We start from the raw sequence: 14017 nt of genomic DNA, 5'->3' as shown, positions 1-14017 counted from the left end.
GACCATTGTGGCTCAAGATGATCAGGGGATGAATGGTATCAGAAGGTAGGGAGTGTCAGCCAGATGCCTAACTGGTCATTGTGGGGACTCGATTTTGCCCTAAGAAGCCACTGAGTTCTGAGCCAAGAAGAGACAAAGTGTAACTTTGTGGTTTAGCAGGGACACTCTGCAGCCTGAATGAAGGTTAAACTGTAGGGGAGAAAGGGTAGGAGGCAGGAAGACAAATGTGGATGTGACTGCAATAACCCAGGTGAGGGATTTTAGGTCAGAATGGGGTGGGGGGGGGTGATACTGGAGGAGGTATGCAGAGACCATATTTAATTTGGCTGATGGGTCAAATGTGGGGTTTAAGGCATGGGAACCTAGGAATGACCTTTCTGAAGCCCTAGTGTAAATGCAGACCTGGAGGCTTCAGAGTGAGCTAGGTTCTTAGGAACTTTCAGAAATCTTTCTCCTTTCCTGTTTTATTCCCTTTATAATGCATATTGTATGTATGAATGTTGCTCCTCTTCCGTAACAGAGAAGTTCCTTAACAACAGGAATTGCCCTCTGGTACACGTGCAGCATGCATTTAGTGGACACCTGACATGAAAGATGAATAATTCCATTACAACAAATGGCAACATGGATGTCCTCATAGAAAGAGAACTTTTTTCCTCCCCAAAGTATAAATTCGTTCATTAACCTCATGTAATATATTCCATCGGGCATACAATGATACAAAAACAATAACCGTTTCAAATGCATTGGTTTAATTCCAGGTGACATGGAGTTCAGGATAGAACCAAGACTGAAGAGCACACGTTGGCAGGATTCCCGGCTAGGTTCACTCTGACCTCAAAACTAACACAGAAATGACTGAGTGACAAAAAATAGAGAATATGAGCCACTGTACGATTATTTTATTTTTTTACAAAAGTTTATTCTTAAATGTACAACAGGATCTAAGACAACACTTCATTCCAGCTATAGGTAGCAACAGATGCTATGACAGGGAATCCATATGTTTAAACAGGAATGGAATTAAGGATCATCATTGCCTCGGGCACAAGAACAGCTTACTTTTTGCCAGATTTCTTAATTCCACCTGTGGCTGCAAAAGGAAAAAAAAAAAGTCTCAGCTAAGGAAAAATATACTCCTTATGGTAGAAGTGCCGGGGGTCTGATAGGGATCCTAGAAAGGCTCAGCTCTTGTGCCAGACATTCTTTTTTTTTTTTTTTTTTTAAAGATTTTATTTATTTATTTGACAGAAAGAGAGCACAAGCAGGCAGAGAGGCAGGCAGAGGCAGAGAGAGAAGCAGGCTCCCTCCCCACTGAGCAAGGAGCCAATGCGGGGCTTGATCCCAGGACCCTGAGATCATGACCTGAGCCGAAGGCAGCGGCTTAACCCACTGAGCCACCCAGGCGCCCCGGACATTCTTTTTGATACAAGCATGCACAGGGCTTTACCAACAGTCTATGTGGGGTAATACTTGAATGAGGATGAGGCAGGGGCACAAATAATGGCTGTGCACTGGCCTCGATCTACACTATTACATATTTCACACACTGGCTCATTTAATCCCCATCCCCCATCAACCCACTTCCCAGATAATGAAATCTCAGGGAGGTGTTGTTCAAAGATATAGCTGACCTACAACAAATCCAAGATTCCACCCCAAGTCCACATTCTCAACTGCCACATCACACACTACTACATTATGATCCTGGGGTGTGGTTTACTCAGTATCTTTATTTTATTCAATTTACATTTGACTATTTGGCACACATAAATAACTTAAAAAATAGTTACAAAATTAAATATGCCTAACACAGTAATGAAGATCCTAAATATCTGACAAAATGAACCTTTAAAAAATGAGAGCTTCATTGAAAAACAAGTAGTATAGGATTTCACTAAAGACTGACATCATCCCTATACACAATCACAGATTAAAGGAAAGTACAAAATACCTCACGATCCAAAAGGGAATCATAATACCTAGAATCTCAGCACTGTTAATCAAACCAAATCCACTGGGATAGAAGCCTTGTAAAGCCCTGGACAACACTCCCACCATTCTAGCCTCCACCGGCGCACGGGGTGGCTGAGTGGTCCCATAGGGCACAAATAACTATGGAAGAAACTGTTCACTAGTTTGATGAATGTAAACAGCATCTTAGAAGCACAGAAAAGTATTCGGGCTGTTGGGCTTGAAAAATCTTTTGATATGTAAGTAATTCTTTCTACATAATGAAAAGAGGCAGAATGGTGAGTGGGGGATTAGATTAAAAGAGCATATAGCACAATAATACATTAAGGAGGCTGGGCTCTATGTTTAGGCGCACCCGTAAGTGAAGACTCAAGATGTAAAAGAATTTACTAGAATTAACAATATGAGCGATGAAGTCAAGAAATGTTTTAAGCAAAAACAGTGTAATACGAATTTGGAGCAAGAAATAGCGGACAATATTTGGAAATTCAACTCTACGACTTTGTGTCTAAGGTACATTAATTTCGGTATTTCCATTTCTGCAGATTCCCCAAAGACAGACCAGACTGCCTGGAAGAAAAGGGATTTCATTTCCAAAGCTGGTCTGGCTCCCTCCCCTTCCCGCTGCTGCGAATCGAAGCCTAGCGGGGTCGGTCCGCCGTAGCGGACGCGAGGACCTCACCAATGAGGCAGGAAATGGACCAGGCTGATTGATGCTCAGAGCGTTAGCCGGGCTTGAGCTCACTTTACTCGGCCCTCACTTACCCAGGGGACCCTTCCCCGCGGCCTTCGCTTTTAGCTCCTCGAGTTTCTTCTGCTCCTCCTTCTGTTTCTGCTTGAATGCCTTATCTTCCTAGGGAGAGGGAGACAGGGTTCACGCCAGGCAAATTTCCCAGTCCCTCCGCACCCGCCCACGCCTCCGCGCTCGCCCTCACCTCGTCCATCTCCTTGGCCTGTTTCTTGGGTTGCTTCAGGGGCTTCTTCTTGCCACCTGTGGGCGACACAAACATGCTCAGTACAGTCCCCACCGGGCCCTGTCCCTCTCTGCCCTGCCACCGCCCCGCACACTCACCTTCGCGGCCGGACATGGCGCCTGCCGCCCCTTCCCCAGACCCTGCCACCGGAAGCGGAGCTCCCCTTCCCACCCCCGGCGCCTCTACTTCTACGCGAGCCCTCTGATTGGCTCCTAGTCAGGAAGCTGCCCTCCCGCTGCCGGAAGCAACTCTGGGGGCGGGCATTAAAGGGTCAGAGATCTACTGAGTGGCGGGAGCTCTGTTTGGGTTACAGTTCCCGCGTTGGGTCGCCAGGTACGAGGTGGGGGTTGGCTTGCCGGGGGAGGGTCCGGAAGCCAGGAGGGGTGCTTAACCGGAAGGTGCTAGGCCTGGGACCGTGCAGGGGGAAAGCATTGGGGGTAGAACGAAGGGCGCGTGCTGAGGCCGTGAAGGTCCGCGAGTTTCTGGAACCGAGGAAAGGACGCATGGGTGGAGAGAGATAGAAGGGAGGTGACAGAAATGTGGGCGGGGGCTAGATCATTGGTCGTAAAGTTTTGGAAACCACCGGAAGGAGTTTGGATTTTATAATAGAGCCGGCTTATGACTTTTTGCAAATTCTGTTTATTCATTTAGTGCTTTTTTGTTGAGTATGTACTATATGCAGATAGTATTATAGGCACTGAGGATGCAGCAGTGAACAAAACAATGCCTACCCTGGCAGAGCTGACGTTCTGGTGTGTGAGACAGACCTTAAGCAAAGTAAATAAGTGAAACACATATCGCAGGTCATGTACATACGTGCATGGAGAAAAATAAAGCAGGCAAAGTGGCTAGCTGCTGGGATGGGAGGGCATGGCAGTGACATCTGAGCAGGACTTGGAAAAGAGAACGGAGCAAACAGTGCAGATAGCAAGCCGCTGATGTGAAGATCCTGCTGTGGGGATGGCCTAGTGTGTTCCAGCAACACCAAGAAAGTCCATGCGTGATAATTACCTGAAGGGTGTGCTAGCTAACTTTATTGTGGTACACGTTTAGCAATATATATATATATCTATCAAGTGTATTGAGTCATAACGTGTGTATCTTAAACTTACACAGTGCTATATATCATTTATATGCAATAAAGCTGGGGGGAGTAAGGTCCATATGATTGGAGGAGAGTGAGAAGATTGAGAGCCAGGAAGTGGATTCCCTGGAGACCATGGAAAGAATTTTGACTTTTACATTAAGAGAGATGAGGAACCATTGGAAAGTTTGAGCAGAGAGAGACATGGTTTGGGTTGTGTGTTTTGTTTTTTTTTTTAAAGATTTTATTTATTTATTTGACAGACAGAGATCACAAGTAGGCAGAAGGAAGCAGGCTCCCCACTGAGCAGAGAGCCTGATGCAGGGCTCGGTCCCAGGATGCTGAGATCATGACCTGAGCCGAAGGCAGAGGCTTTAACCCACTGAGCCACCCAGGCGCCTGGGTTGTGTTTTGAAAGGACTACTGACTGCTTTGTTCACCATAGACTGTAGGGGCTAGAGTAGAAGCAGGGAGACATTCTTAGTCACTAGGACAAGGTGGTAGCAGTGGCAAGGATAAGAGGAGGAGGGATTTTGTTTTTAGAAAGAAGTAGCATCTGCCAATGAATTGGATATGAGGTGGGAGAGAAGGATGTCAGGTGATTTGAGGATTTTGGTCTGATTTCGACTTGAAGTTTCCATCAACGAAGTTGGAGAAGGCTGTGGAAAAGGCAAGTTGGAAAGGGAAGTTAAGATCCCCAATCTTCTAAGCAGGGATGTGGATTAAGCAGCTAGGTAAACGAGCCTGGAATCTACGGGAGAGGTCTGGGCTGGGAAAATCAGAGAATAGTTGATAGTTTTTTAAAGTAATGGTTTTGGCAGCAGGGAAAGGTGGGGGCACTTGTCTGGCTCAGTCAGTGGAATGTGTGAGTCTTAATCTTGAAGTCATGAGTTTGACCCCCATGTTGGGTATAGAGATTACTTTTTTAAAAAGTAATAGTTGGGGCACCTGGATGGCTCAGTGGGTTAAGCCTCTGCCTTCAGCTCAGATCATGGTCTCAGTGTCCTGGGATCAAGCCCTGCATCAGGCTCTCTGCTCAGCGGGGAGCCTGCTTCCCCCTCTCTCTCTGCCTGCCTCTCTGCCTACTTGTGATCTCTCTGCCAAATAAATAAATAAAAATCTTTAAAAAAAAGTAATAGTTTTATTGAGATACAACTTACATACCATACAATTCACTTATTTAATGTGTACAGTTCAGTGGTTTTAGTGTATTCACAGTGTTGTTCAACCATCACTATAATTAATTTTATAACATTCTAGTAGATGGCTTTTAAAGCCATGGGACTGGATGAGAGAGGAGTCTGAGGACCCTGCCCTGCAGCACTCTATGTGGAGAGGTTCAGGAGATGAGTGGGGCCGAGTGTAGAAGGTATTTCAAAGAGGAGGAAGGTGGCATGAATCCCGGGCTGCTGATAGGCCAAGTAAGAGGAGGATTGAGATCTGATCCCTGGATTTAGTAATGTGGAAGTGACCTGGACAAGAGCATTTCCAGTGGCATGGTGGTTTCGAGGGCTGCATCAGAGAGGGTTTTCAGAGAGGATGGGAGAAGAGGAACTGGAGAGAGCAAGTGCTGACAATCCATCAAGGAGTTTGGCTGTACAGAGGGGCAGAGAAGTGGGGCTATTGCTGGAAGGATGTCTGATCAGTTAGTGAGTAGTGTCAGCTGGGGAGGGTGCACGGGACCTGGGGCACAGCTTGTTCTTCCTAGAGCATGAATTCTTCATCCCGAAGAGCAAGAGAGAAGGTGGAAACTGGACAGACACTGGCAGGTGGGAAGGTATGGTAGGAATTTAGAGAAGTTGTCTTCCAATTTTTAAGTATTTTCTTAGTGAAAAATGAAGCAAGCCATCAGCTGCACGTGAGGAGGAGGTACGGGTGATGGAGGTTTGTAGGATGGGCAGTTGGTAGGAGACGGTCACCTGGGTAGAATTGGAAAATTGATTTGGAGGGGCAAGGTTCTGAACTTGCCCCTCAAGACCCTTGTTAATATGGCCTCTGTTTACCTCTTCAGCCTCTCCTCTGCCCACTCTCCTTTCCTCTGCTGTCTTCCAACTACACCGGCTGCCTTTTAGGTTTTAGATGACCCCAAGTACCTCTCCACTTTGCCCCCTCTGGCAGGGACACCTTACCTGTGTTGACTGAGGGCCTGTGAGATGTTTGAGTGGGGAGAGGCTGGGTGGGTGAGAGGAGGGACTGGAACAGAGAAAAAACTTGAGTCCTTTCCTCACACAGCAATGTCTCTGCTGTGACCAAGCTTATGTTGTAGCGAGGGGCTTGGCAACATGTGAAGAAGGCAAATATGTGTCTGATGGAGACAGATAAACCTGGTGGCCCAGGAGGGAATGGTCAAGGAAGGCTTTGCCATGAGGTGATACCTGAGCCAAGACCTAGAAGTCAGGGTGAGCCACCTGGAGCTGAGGAGGAAGCAGCAGGGTTGGGTTTCGCGTGTTTGGGTGCCTGTAGCAGAGGTCAGGGGCAGAGAGGAGGAAGGGGATGACGGTCAAGAGGAGCGGGGCTTGTTGCCCACTGGCGGGACTGGTGTTCATGGCAACTGAGATGGGAGCTGTCGGGGGTGCAGGGGGGTTTGAACCGAGGATATGCAATGATGAATTAACAGAGCCTCAGGTTGTGAGGAATGGCTCTGAGCAGCAGGGAGGAAGCCAGGACAGACAGAAGGACGTAGCTGTCATCGCTGCCAGGGTTGGGTGACCCTCCTGGCTTCCAGGAGTGGGTGGCTGGTAGAGGAGGAGCTGAGAAAGGAGGCTGAGAAGGTTGGAGGAAGCTGAGAGGGGTAGTGACTTCAAAAAGACAGGGTGTTGAAAGCTGCAGAGGTTTGGAGAAGAAATCTGGGAAGTGCTTGCTGAATCTGGCAAGGCAGAAATTTTGCAGGGTTGGAGGGGCAGGGAGTAACCTTGAGGTAGAATGGGATCAGGATAGAATGGGGGCAGAGGAAGTAGTGACAGCTGAGGTGGACACCTTTCTGGTGAGTTGCTGAAAAGGACGGGGCTGTGCTTGGTGGTGCTGCAAGTCTGTGTGCTTTGCTTTGCTCTGGAGTCCACCCACAGAATTGTGGGGTCACAGCTCAGTGCAGTGGGTGCTGGCCTTGAGGCCTCCCAGGCTAGCTCAACCCCTGGGTCATGGATGTTGTGTGCTTTCTCGGGCCTTAGGGATGGGGTCCGGGGTCCGGGGGCGGCACCAGCTTGGAAGCAGTGTCACAGGAATGTCCCCTTCTGTGGCTCTTAGCTCAGACCCGCTTTGGGCAGGAGGCATATCCCTACTCAAGCAACTTTGTTTTCTAGAGGGCCTGAGCTTCTCCAAGCACAGCACAAGAGGGAGGAGGCTGGGATGCTGTGGGCTGGTCTCCATTACATCCAGAAGCCACTTTCTTCATCCCTGGAGCTTCTTCAGTCTTCCTGTCCACAGCTCCCACTGCTTTTCTCTCTGGCCTGGTTGTTTGGCCACTAGGTGTCACTCTTACAGCCAGAGTCAGTACTTGAGGGCTGGGGTTGGCGGGGGAGGCGCTGGCCAGGTGTGCCGGGAGCAGTGGTCACCTGGCCTCTCTTGGGGTCCTCAGGGTCCTCGCTGCTCTTGGGCTTAGGCAAGGACTGACTGGGTAATGGGAATTTCCCTGTGCTCTTTAGGTAACAAGAAGTGGGTGTCATTGGGGCCCACGCATCAAAGCAAGGTTGAAAAGAGAAAGATTAAAGAAACCTAACCTGTAGAGCATGACTGAGGTTGGAGAGGCGGGAGAAAGCTTACGGAAGGTGAGGATTGTGACATGGAGCTGGGAGCCTGGACAGCCTAGGCTCAGAGCACATAGGAGAAGGGCTCATGTGAACCTAAGAAAAGCTCTCCTCTGTAAAGAGATCTGGGCGTTTTGTTTTGTTTACTTTTTCTCCTGGAATTACCTTTTCAGAGGACTGCCGAGGAGGGAGTTTTCTGCCTTGGGATATGAACAACCTATGTTCTCGAACATAGAGCAAAACTCTGCTTCCCCAGGGCTGTGGCCGCCCTCGGTGTCTGGACCGTTGGTTTTGATGGCCTTTTACGGAAATCTTTCCCTGGAACCCCCCTCAGTTCCACAGTTTCCCCGGGAGTCTTTATGAACCTCTGTGGGTTTTTTTTTTTTTTTAAAGATTTTATTTATTTATTTGACAGACAGAGATCACAAGTAGGCAGAGAGGCAGGCATAGAGAGAGGGGGAAGCAGGCTCCCTGCTGAGCAGAGAGCCCGATGCGGGGCTCGATCCCAGGACCCTGAGATCATGACCTGAGCCGAAGGCAGAGGCGTTAACCCACTGAGCCACCCAGGCGCCCCTCCTCTGTGGGGTTTTGTCAGCATGGGCACAGCTCAGGTTTGAGAATTTGCTTTGACATTATCAGACAACCGGGCACCAGGCTTCTCATCTGAGTCGCAACAGAGACCTGGGGGATGTGGGGAAGGCGGGTGGAATGGGAGTGTCTGGTGGCTTTGCGGAGGGAGGTGGAAGGCATGATCTCCTAAATATCGTCTTCCCCGCCCTGTTCTCCCCTGAGTTATCTGGGAGCATCTGCGGCTATAGTGGCTGCAGTCACCCGGCACAACGGAGTAACGCTCAGTTTGGACTCCTCTACTGATATTTGTTCAGAACTGCCCCTGGGCCCTACAGTCTGACTCAGGCCCAGCCTTTCTCAGCTGTAAGCTGATCTGCTGTCATCCCCCCACCACAGATCTCCTGATGACAGGGCGCAGCACCGCGTTTACCACTGGGCACGTCATGGGTGTGCGCCGCGTGCTGGTGCGGAGAGGCCTCCTTAGAAGGGACCTCTTTATGACCAGGACTCTCTGCAGCCCAGGCCCTCGCCAGCCCAGAGAGAAAGGACCTGAGGAGGTGGCCCTGGGGCTGTACCACCGCCTCACAGCCCTAGGAAGAGCCCTGGGGCACAACATTCGTCAGCGAGCGTCCTCCACTGCCACGACTTGGTGGGACAGATATGAAGAGTTTGTCGGACTCAATGAGGTTCGAGAGGCCCAGGGAAACGTGACCGAGGTGAGGAGGGAAGTTGGGGTGCTGGGCCCTGCCTTCTGACTCGGGAAATGTGGCCTGAGGCTTCTGCCAGATCATCACCAGCCACATGGTCCTGGGAAGCCGTGCCCCATTTGCCTTTTCTTGAACGAATACTATTCATAGAGGGATTTGACTCATGTCTCACGTGACACCTGGGTTTGATAGCTCCACCTGGGGTGGAGCTCTCTCTGTAACCATGTTCACCTAGCCCAAAAACGGGTTTCTGTGTACCGGTCAGTCCCCGGCCATTGACATCCATTGTGTTAGGCCAGAGGACACTTCCCACGTGGTGTCTTCGGGGTTGGTGAGGACGTTACGGTGTCCTCAAAGCCCTGTGTGGAATTAGAACAGCCCCGGTGAAGATGCAGGCCCAGGGCCAGGGCAGCATCATACGCTGAGCTGGAAAGACCTGCCTGTGGCTGTGAAGCCCTTGGTGGCAATGGAAACGCCTTCTGTCACTTCTGTTCCTGCTCCTGCCTAGTGCATACCAGGCTAGTGAAGAGGCAAGAATATGGGGTTGGTGGGAGGTTTTGAGGCACCCTACTGTCTCTCCCCTTGGAGGTCGTGACCTTGCTGAGCTGGCGTTTCTGGGTGTATAACATGGAGACATGGAGGTCACGGCCCTGCCTCTGGTGGCCTTGTTGTGAGATACAGCTAAGATAACATACGTGGAGCAGCTCAGGAACTTGGGTTCCGCCTCTTTGTGGTTTGCATCAGACTAGAGTTAACTGGATTTTGTGTGTAGTGTTCCTTATTTCCCAGTTTCTCAAGAGCACATCATTTCTACTTGAACGGATAAATCTGCAGAATCTGATGGGTATGGCCCCGGGGCTGCACTTTGAGGACCGCTGGGTGAGCCAGGATTTTATGTCTGAGGGACTCCTTTCCACCCTTTCGCACCGACACCCCCACTCACCTCAGCCACAGCCTTGTAGGGCACGGAGCTAAGCCTGTGTGGGTATGGAGGGAAGCGCACATGGCCTCCGTCGTTCCCCCTGCAGGCAGAGAAAGTGTTCATGGTGGCGCGAGGGCTTGTCCGAGAGGCTCGGGAAGACTTGGAAGTTCACCAGGCCAAGCTGAAGGAGGTGAGGGACCGCTTGGACCGTGTCTCCAGAGAGGATAACCAGTACCTAGAGCTGGCTACGCTGGAGCACAGGATGCTGCAGGTACAGGCGGCTTGGGAGGCAGCCCCTCCTTGCTGGGCAGGGACCCTGGCTTGGCAGGTCACGGAGGGGCAAGGTGGGAACACTCACTAGCCTGTGGTCAGAGGTCTGGTAAGGAGGTAAACCTCCTCACTGAGCCCCAGGCTTCTGGACCCTATCCACCGACTTCGTCCTAGAGTTAGCAGTCCAGGGCAGTATAATCTGGGTCCCACGGAGGGAGCACCGTGGAGGAGGGACTGGCCCAGAGAGGACATTCTGTAGACGTAGCACTGCTGGGTTAGAAGGTAGTATGGCTCATCTTGACCACCCGCCATTGCTTTGCTCCCTGTCCCGACTGGGTTTACTCTGCCTTCGGTCACCCAGCGGGTTTACGGAGCACGGGGTCTGTGCTGGGCTGAGGCTGGGCCCCAGGAGCGTCTGCTCGTGGCTACTGCTGCAGGGCCCCCTTGCTGCTGTGTAACACAGCTTTTGCTTCTGCAGGAGGAGAAGAGGCTTCGTGCAACCTATCTGCGTGCCGAAGACTCAGAGCGAGAGAAGTTCTCCCTCTTCTCTGCCGCTGTGCGGGAAAGTCACGAGAAGGAGCGCACTCGAGCTGAGAGAACCAAGAACTGGTCCCTCATTGGGTCAGTCCTGGGGGCCCTGATTGGCGTGGCTGGCTCCACCTATGTGAATCGGGTGCGGCTACAGGAGCTGAAGGCCTTGCTCTTAGAGGCACAGAAGGGGCCTCTGAGCCTCCAGGAGGCCATCCGAGAACAGGCATCCAGCTACTCCCTCCAGCAGAGGGACCTCCACGACCTCATGGTAGACCTAAGGGGTCTGGTACGAGCTGGGCCCGGGCAGAGCCCTGGGGCCCAGGCAGGTACTTCCCCCACCCGAGACAGAGACACGGATGTCCTTTCAGCTGCCTTGAAAGAGCAGCTCAGCCATTCCAGGCAGGTCCGTTCCTGTCTAGAGGGTTTACGAGAGCGGCTTGATGGCTTGGAAAAGACGTTCAGCCAGACGGCTGAGGTGGTTCAGCTTGCAAAGGCTGCAGTGCATCCAGGCCTGGTGGAGCCAGCAGATGGGGCTCTGCCTGGCTCCTTGCTGGAGCAGGGGAACATGATCCTGGCACTCTCGGGCATGGAGCAGAGGTTAGAAGCCCAGGTCAACAGGAACACCATCTACAGCACACTGATCACCTCTGTGACATTTGTGGCCGCGCTGCCTGTGCTCTACATGCTGTTCAGGGCCAGCTAGCCCCTGGACCCTCCTCCAGAGGCCCTGAGGGGATAGGTGTGGCTGTGGATTTAGAGAATCCCAACAATGAAGTGAGCCTTTGGGGTGCACGCAGCCTCACCCTGAGGCTGAGCACCATCTGTGTGGCTGACCAGCGGGCATACTTTGCTTTCTAGAAAATGCTCCCTTATGTTAATTATCAAAACTCTATGCTAATGTCCAATTAAAATGTCTTTGGGTTTGTGTTACTTAAAGCAGCTTACATCAGACAGAGTTTTTCTTGTTCAAGACAGATTTGGGATTCGAGGGTTGGGCCTGGAATTACGGTACCCCCCCCCCCCCGCCCCGTTTAGTTCCTCTCTCACCTCCTTTTGGTCTCGTCCTCACTTCAGGACCATATTGGATGTAATTACCCTTGAGGCCTGGTTGTTTGTTTTGGATTGCCTGGCCTGGCCTCTGCTGGCCTGACCTTCCTGTGTCAGATAGCCTGGGGGGTTCCAGTGAGTGGAATCTGGTACACTCACTGCTGACCGTGGTTTCTGCCGTTTCTGGATTACTTTCTCTGCAGGGGTGGGGAGAACCTTCTGGTTCTAACACTGGAGGGACGATCAGAAGGAGGGGGGTAGGGATCAGGGGAATGGTTGATAAATATTGATGGGGACATAATTAGAGATTGGTAGCCAGTCTGGGTCCCTGTGCAGAGAGAGCTTTGGGCAGCCCAGTGTGCTGCTAGATGTCCTCCCATACACAGCCTATGGACTGCCTATACACAGGCAGAGCTTACCCCATCAGCATGAACTAAATGACAAAGATGGGGAGGCGCCTCCCAGAGTTAGGAGGTGCAGTGGGGGGCATGGGGCTGGGTTGGGTGGTGGGTGGACTGCCTGGAAACCCCTGGCCAGTCCCTTTTCAGAGAAAAGCAAACTTTGACCTCCTGGGCTAAACAGCCATGGATGGCCTTGTGTCCATGGATGGCCTTGTGTGTCCTTGAGTAAACAGGAACAGCCAGGAAATACTCTGTCCTCCCTGCAGGTCCGGAAAAGCCACTCCTTTCTGAGCCTGAGCGGGTGGAGGTATGTAGATCTGTGGGGAGGGGCTCCTAGGGGGTGGGACTTGTTTGCCTGGGCCTGCATGGAGCCCACTCTCAGCAGGGGCCTGTGAAGCCAGTAGGGTTTCCTGTGCTGTGCCCTTCCTCCTCCGAGCCTGTGGTCAGGCTTGGGCTGTGAGCCTCTGAGCACCTGGTGCCTTGGTCATTTGGTCACTCCATTCTTGACCTTGTTTTCTTTGTGTAATGGCTCCTCAGGATGGCATGGGATGAAATGACCTCTGTTTGTGGGATGTTCACCTGCCACATGGGCGTAGGAGGTGTCATATTTGTGTACAGATAAGGGGTGCTGTGGGGTTTGGAAGTCCCGTGTACCCTTTGGCGTGAAGTAGGTCCTAAAGGGTGTGCAGTTGAGTGAATGGATTTCAGGAGGGGAGAATTCCAGGTATGTGGGAGGGCTCCCCCCACTCCCCACAGGCTGCACAGGCAGAAAGCCAAGGGGACTGAGGTGGTGATGGGTGTGGGGGAGGGGTGGAGGGCCTGGGATCTCTGATGCCAGAGGCCAGGGATAAGGGAACTGGGAAGGGGGTGCTGTGCTGGTGTAAGGACCCAGGTGCTCAAAGTAGGGGTGGAGGAAAGGGAGTGACATGAGAAGTTGGTGAGAGAGAAATTGGAAGGCAGAGTTGGGTAGATGGAAGTTACAGCAGACTCTTGATGGGAGGGGTGGTGGCAGGTGGCAGGAGAGAGCCCCTGTGGTGTTGGCTCTTTGGACAGTAGCCGGTGTGGGTGACCTAGACCTTCTGGTTGAGGCTCTCCATAGCCTGTGGAGACTATGGGGGTTTACAGGGTGATATGTGTGTGTGACAAATTTTGCCTCCCAGAAGGCTATCCCAGTGTGCCTTGAGCCAAAGGATGGGCCAGGTCCTGGCTCCTGAGTTCGCAGTGGGCAGGTCAGGCTGTGTGTGAAGGGCCCGGCAGAGGGCACAACTGGGCCTCTGTGCAGCGGTTCCTCCCTAGAAAGGCCCAGGTACGTTTGCCAGGGAGGGAGTCCAGACTTGCCCAGGGCTTCTCAGCTGAGGGTGGGTCCAGGTACAGGCCTGGAAGGAAAAGAAGTAAATGTGTCCTTGCTTGTGCACTTTGCAACCCGTGTGCACTCCTTTAACAGCCGGCTAGGTGTGGCATCACCTCCATTTGTCGGTGAGCAAATAAGGCGTGTATGGGGGGTGGGGGTGGGGGGTCAGGTTACTAGGCTTAGTGGTGGCCACAAACCCAGGCCCAACCCCAAAACCTGTGCTTCTCTCGCACAGCCAGAGTTTGGGGCCGGAAGGAGGGGGTAGCCATTAGGGAGTCTGGAGAGCAGGGGCGGTGGGGAGACACCAGGCGCCGAGAAGTTCAGGTAAAGAAAGTTGGAGGGCGGCCGCAGAAGGGAAGGAGGGAGCTCGAGGCGCTGGAGCGGCGGTGGTGGCTGGCGAAACCGCGGGGCTGCTGAGGGGCGAGGGCAGTGGCGCGGCACGG

At 52.0% G+C, this 14017-nt stretch overlaps 1 protein-coding gene and 1 long non-coding RNA gene across 4 annotated transcripts; one reads left to right on the top strand and one right to left on the bottom strand.

Moving 5' to 3' along the window:
* Positions 1-880: 880 nt before the first annotated feature.
* Positions 881-3179, bottom strand: LOC111144174. Of its 2 annotated transcripts, none has more exons than XR_002640366.1 (4): positions 3047-3179; positions 2910-2965; positions 2740-2827; positions 881-1093 (listed from the first exon to the last, which is right to left on the bottom strand). It is a non-coding gene; the product is annotated as an uncharacterized LOC111144174 (long non-coding RNA). The 2 variants fall into 2 exon arrangements; XR_002640367.1 differs by having other exon boundaries at positions 2740-2823; positions 3047-3112.
* A 58-nt stretch (positions 3180-3237) lies between these two features.
* Positions 3238-11705, top strand: LOC111144173 (coiled-coil domain containing 51). 2 transcript variants are annotated; one of them, XM_022498357.1, is made up of 5 exons: positions 3238-3281; positions 7674-7796; positions 8742-9061; positions 10081-10245; positions 10723-11705. In XM_022498357.1, the coding sequence occupies exons 3-5, from the start codon at positions 8750-8752 to the stop codon at positions 11476-11478; spliced, it is 1233 nt and encodes a 410-aa protein (XP_022354065.1). In that variant the 5' UTR covers positions 3238-3281; positions 7674-7796; positions 8742-8749; the 3' UTR covers positions 11479-11705. The 2 variants fall into 2 exon arrangements, with proteins under 2 accessions (XP_022354065.1, XP_022354064.1); XM_022498356.1 differs by lacking the exon at positions 3238-3281 and adding an exon at positions 5759-5809.
* Positions 11706-14017: the final 2312 nt, after the last annotated feature.

This window comes from Enhydra lutris, unplaced genomic scaffold, assembly GCF_002288905.1.
Source record: "Enhydra lutris kenyoni isolate GAN:26980312 unplaced genomic scaffold, ASM228890v2 scaffoldscaffold10, whole genome shotgun sequence".
Taxonomy (NCBI): domain Eukaryota; kingdom Metazoa; phylum Chordata; class Mammalia; order Carnivora; family Mustelidae; genus Enhydra; species Enhydra lutris.
The sequence above is the reverse complement of the archived record's forward strand: the minus strand, read 5'-3'. Positions and strand labels throughout refer to the sequence as shown.

What these genes read in the sequence shown, in the direction of transcription:
- LOC111144173 (XM_022498357.1), top strand. Translation starts at nt 8,750, where the DNA reads ATGACAGGGCGCAGCACCGCGTTTACCACTGGGCACGTCATGGGTGTG. An exon ending in CCCAGGGAAACGTGACCGAG is followed by an intron (nt 9,062 to 10,080) that starts GTGAGGAGGGAA and finishes TTCCCCCTGCAG; the next exon opens with GCAGAGAAAGTGTTCATGGT. An exon ending in TGGAGCACAGGATGCTGCAG is followed by an intron (nt 10,246 to 10,722) that starts GTACAGGCGGCT and finishes TTGCTTCTGCAG; the next exon opens with GAGGAGAAGAGGCTTCGTGC.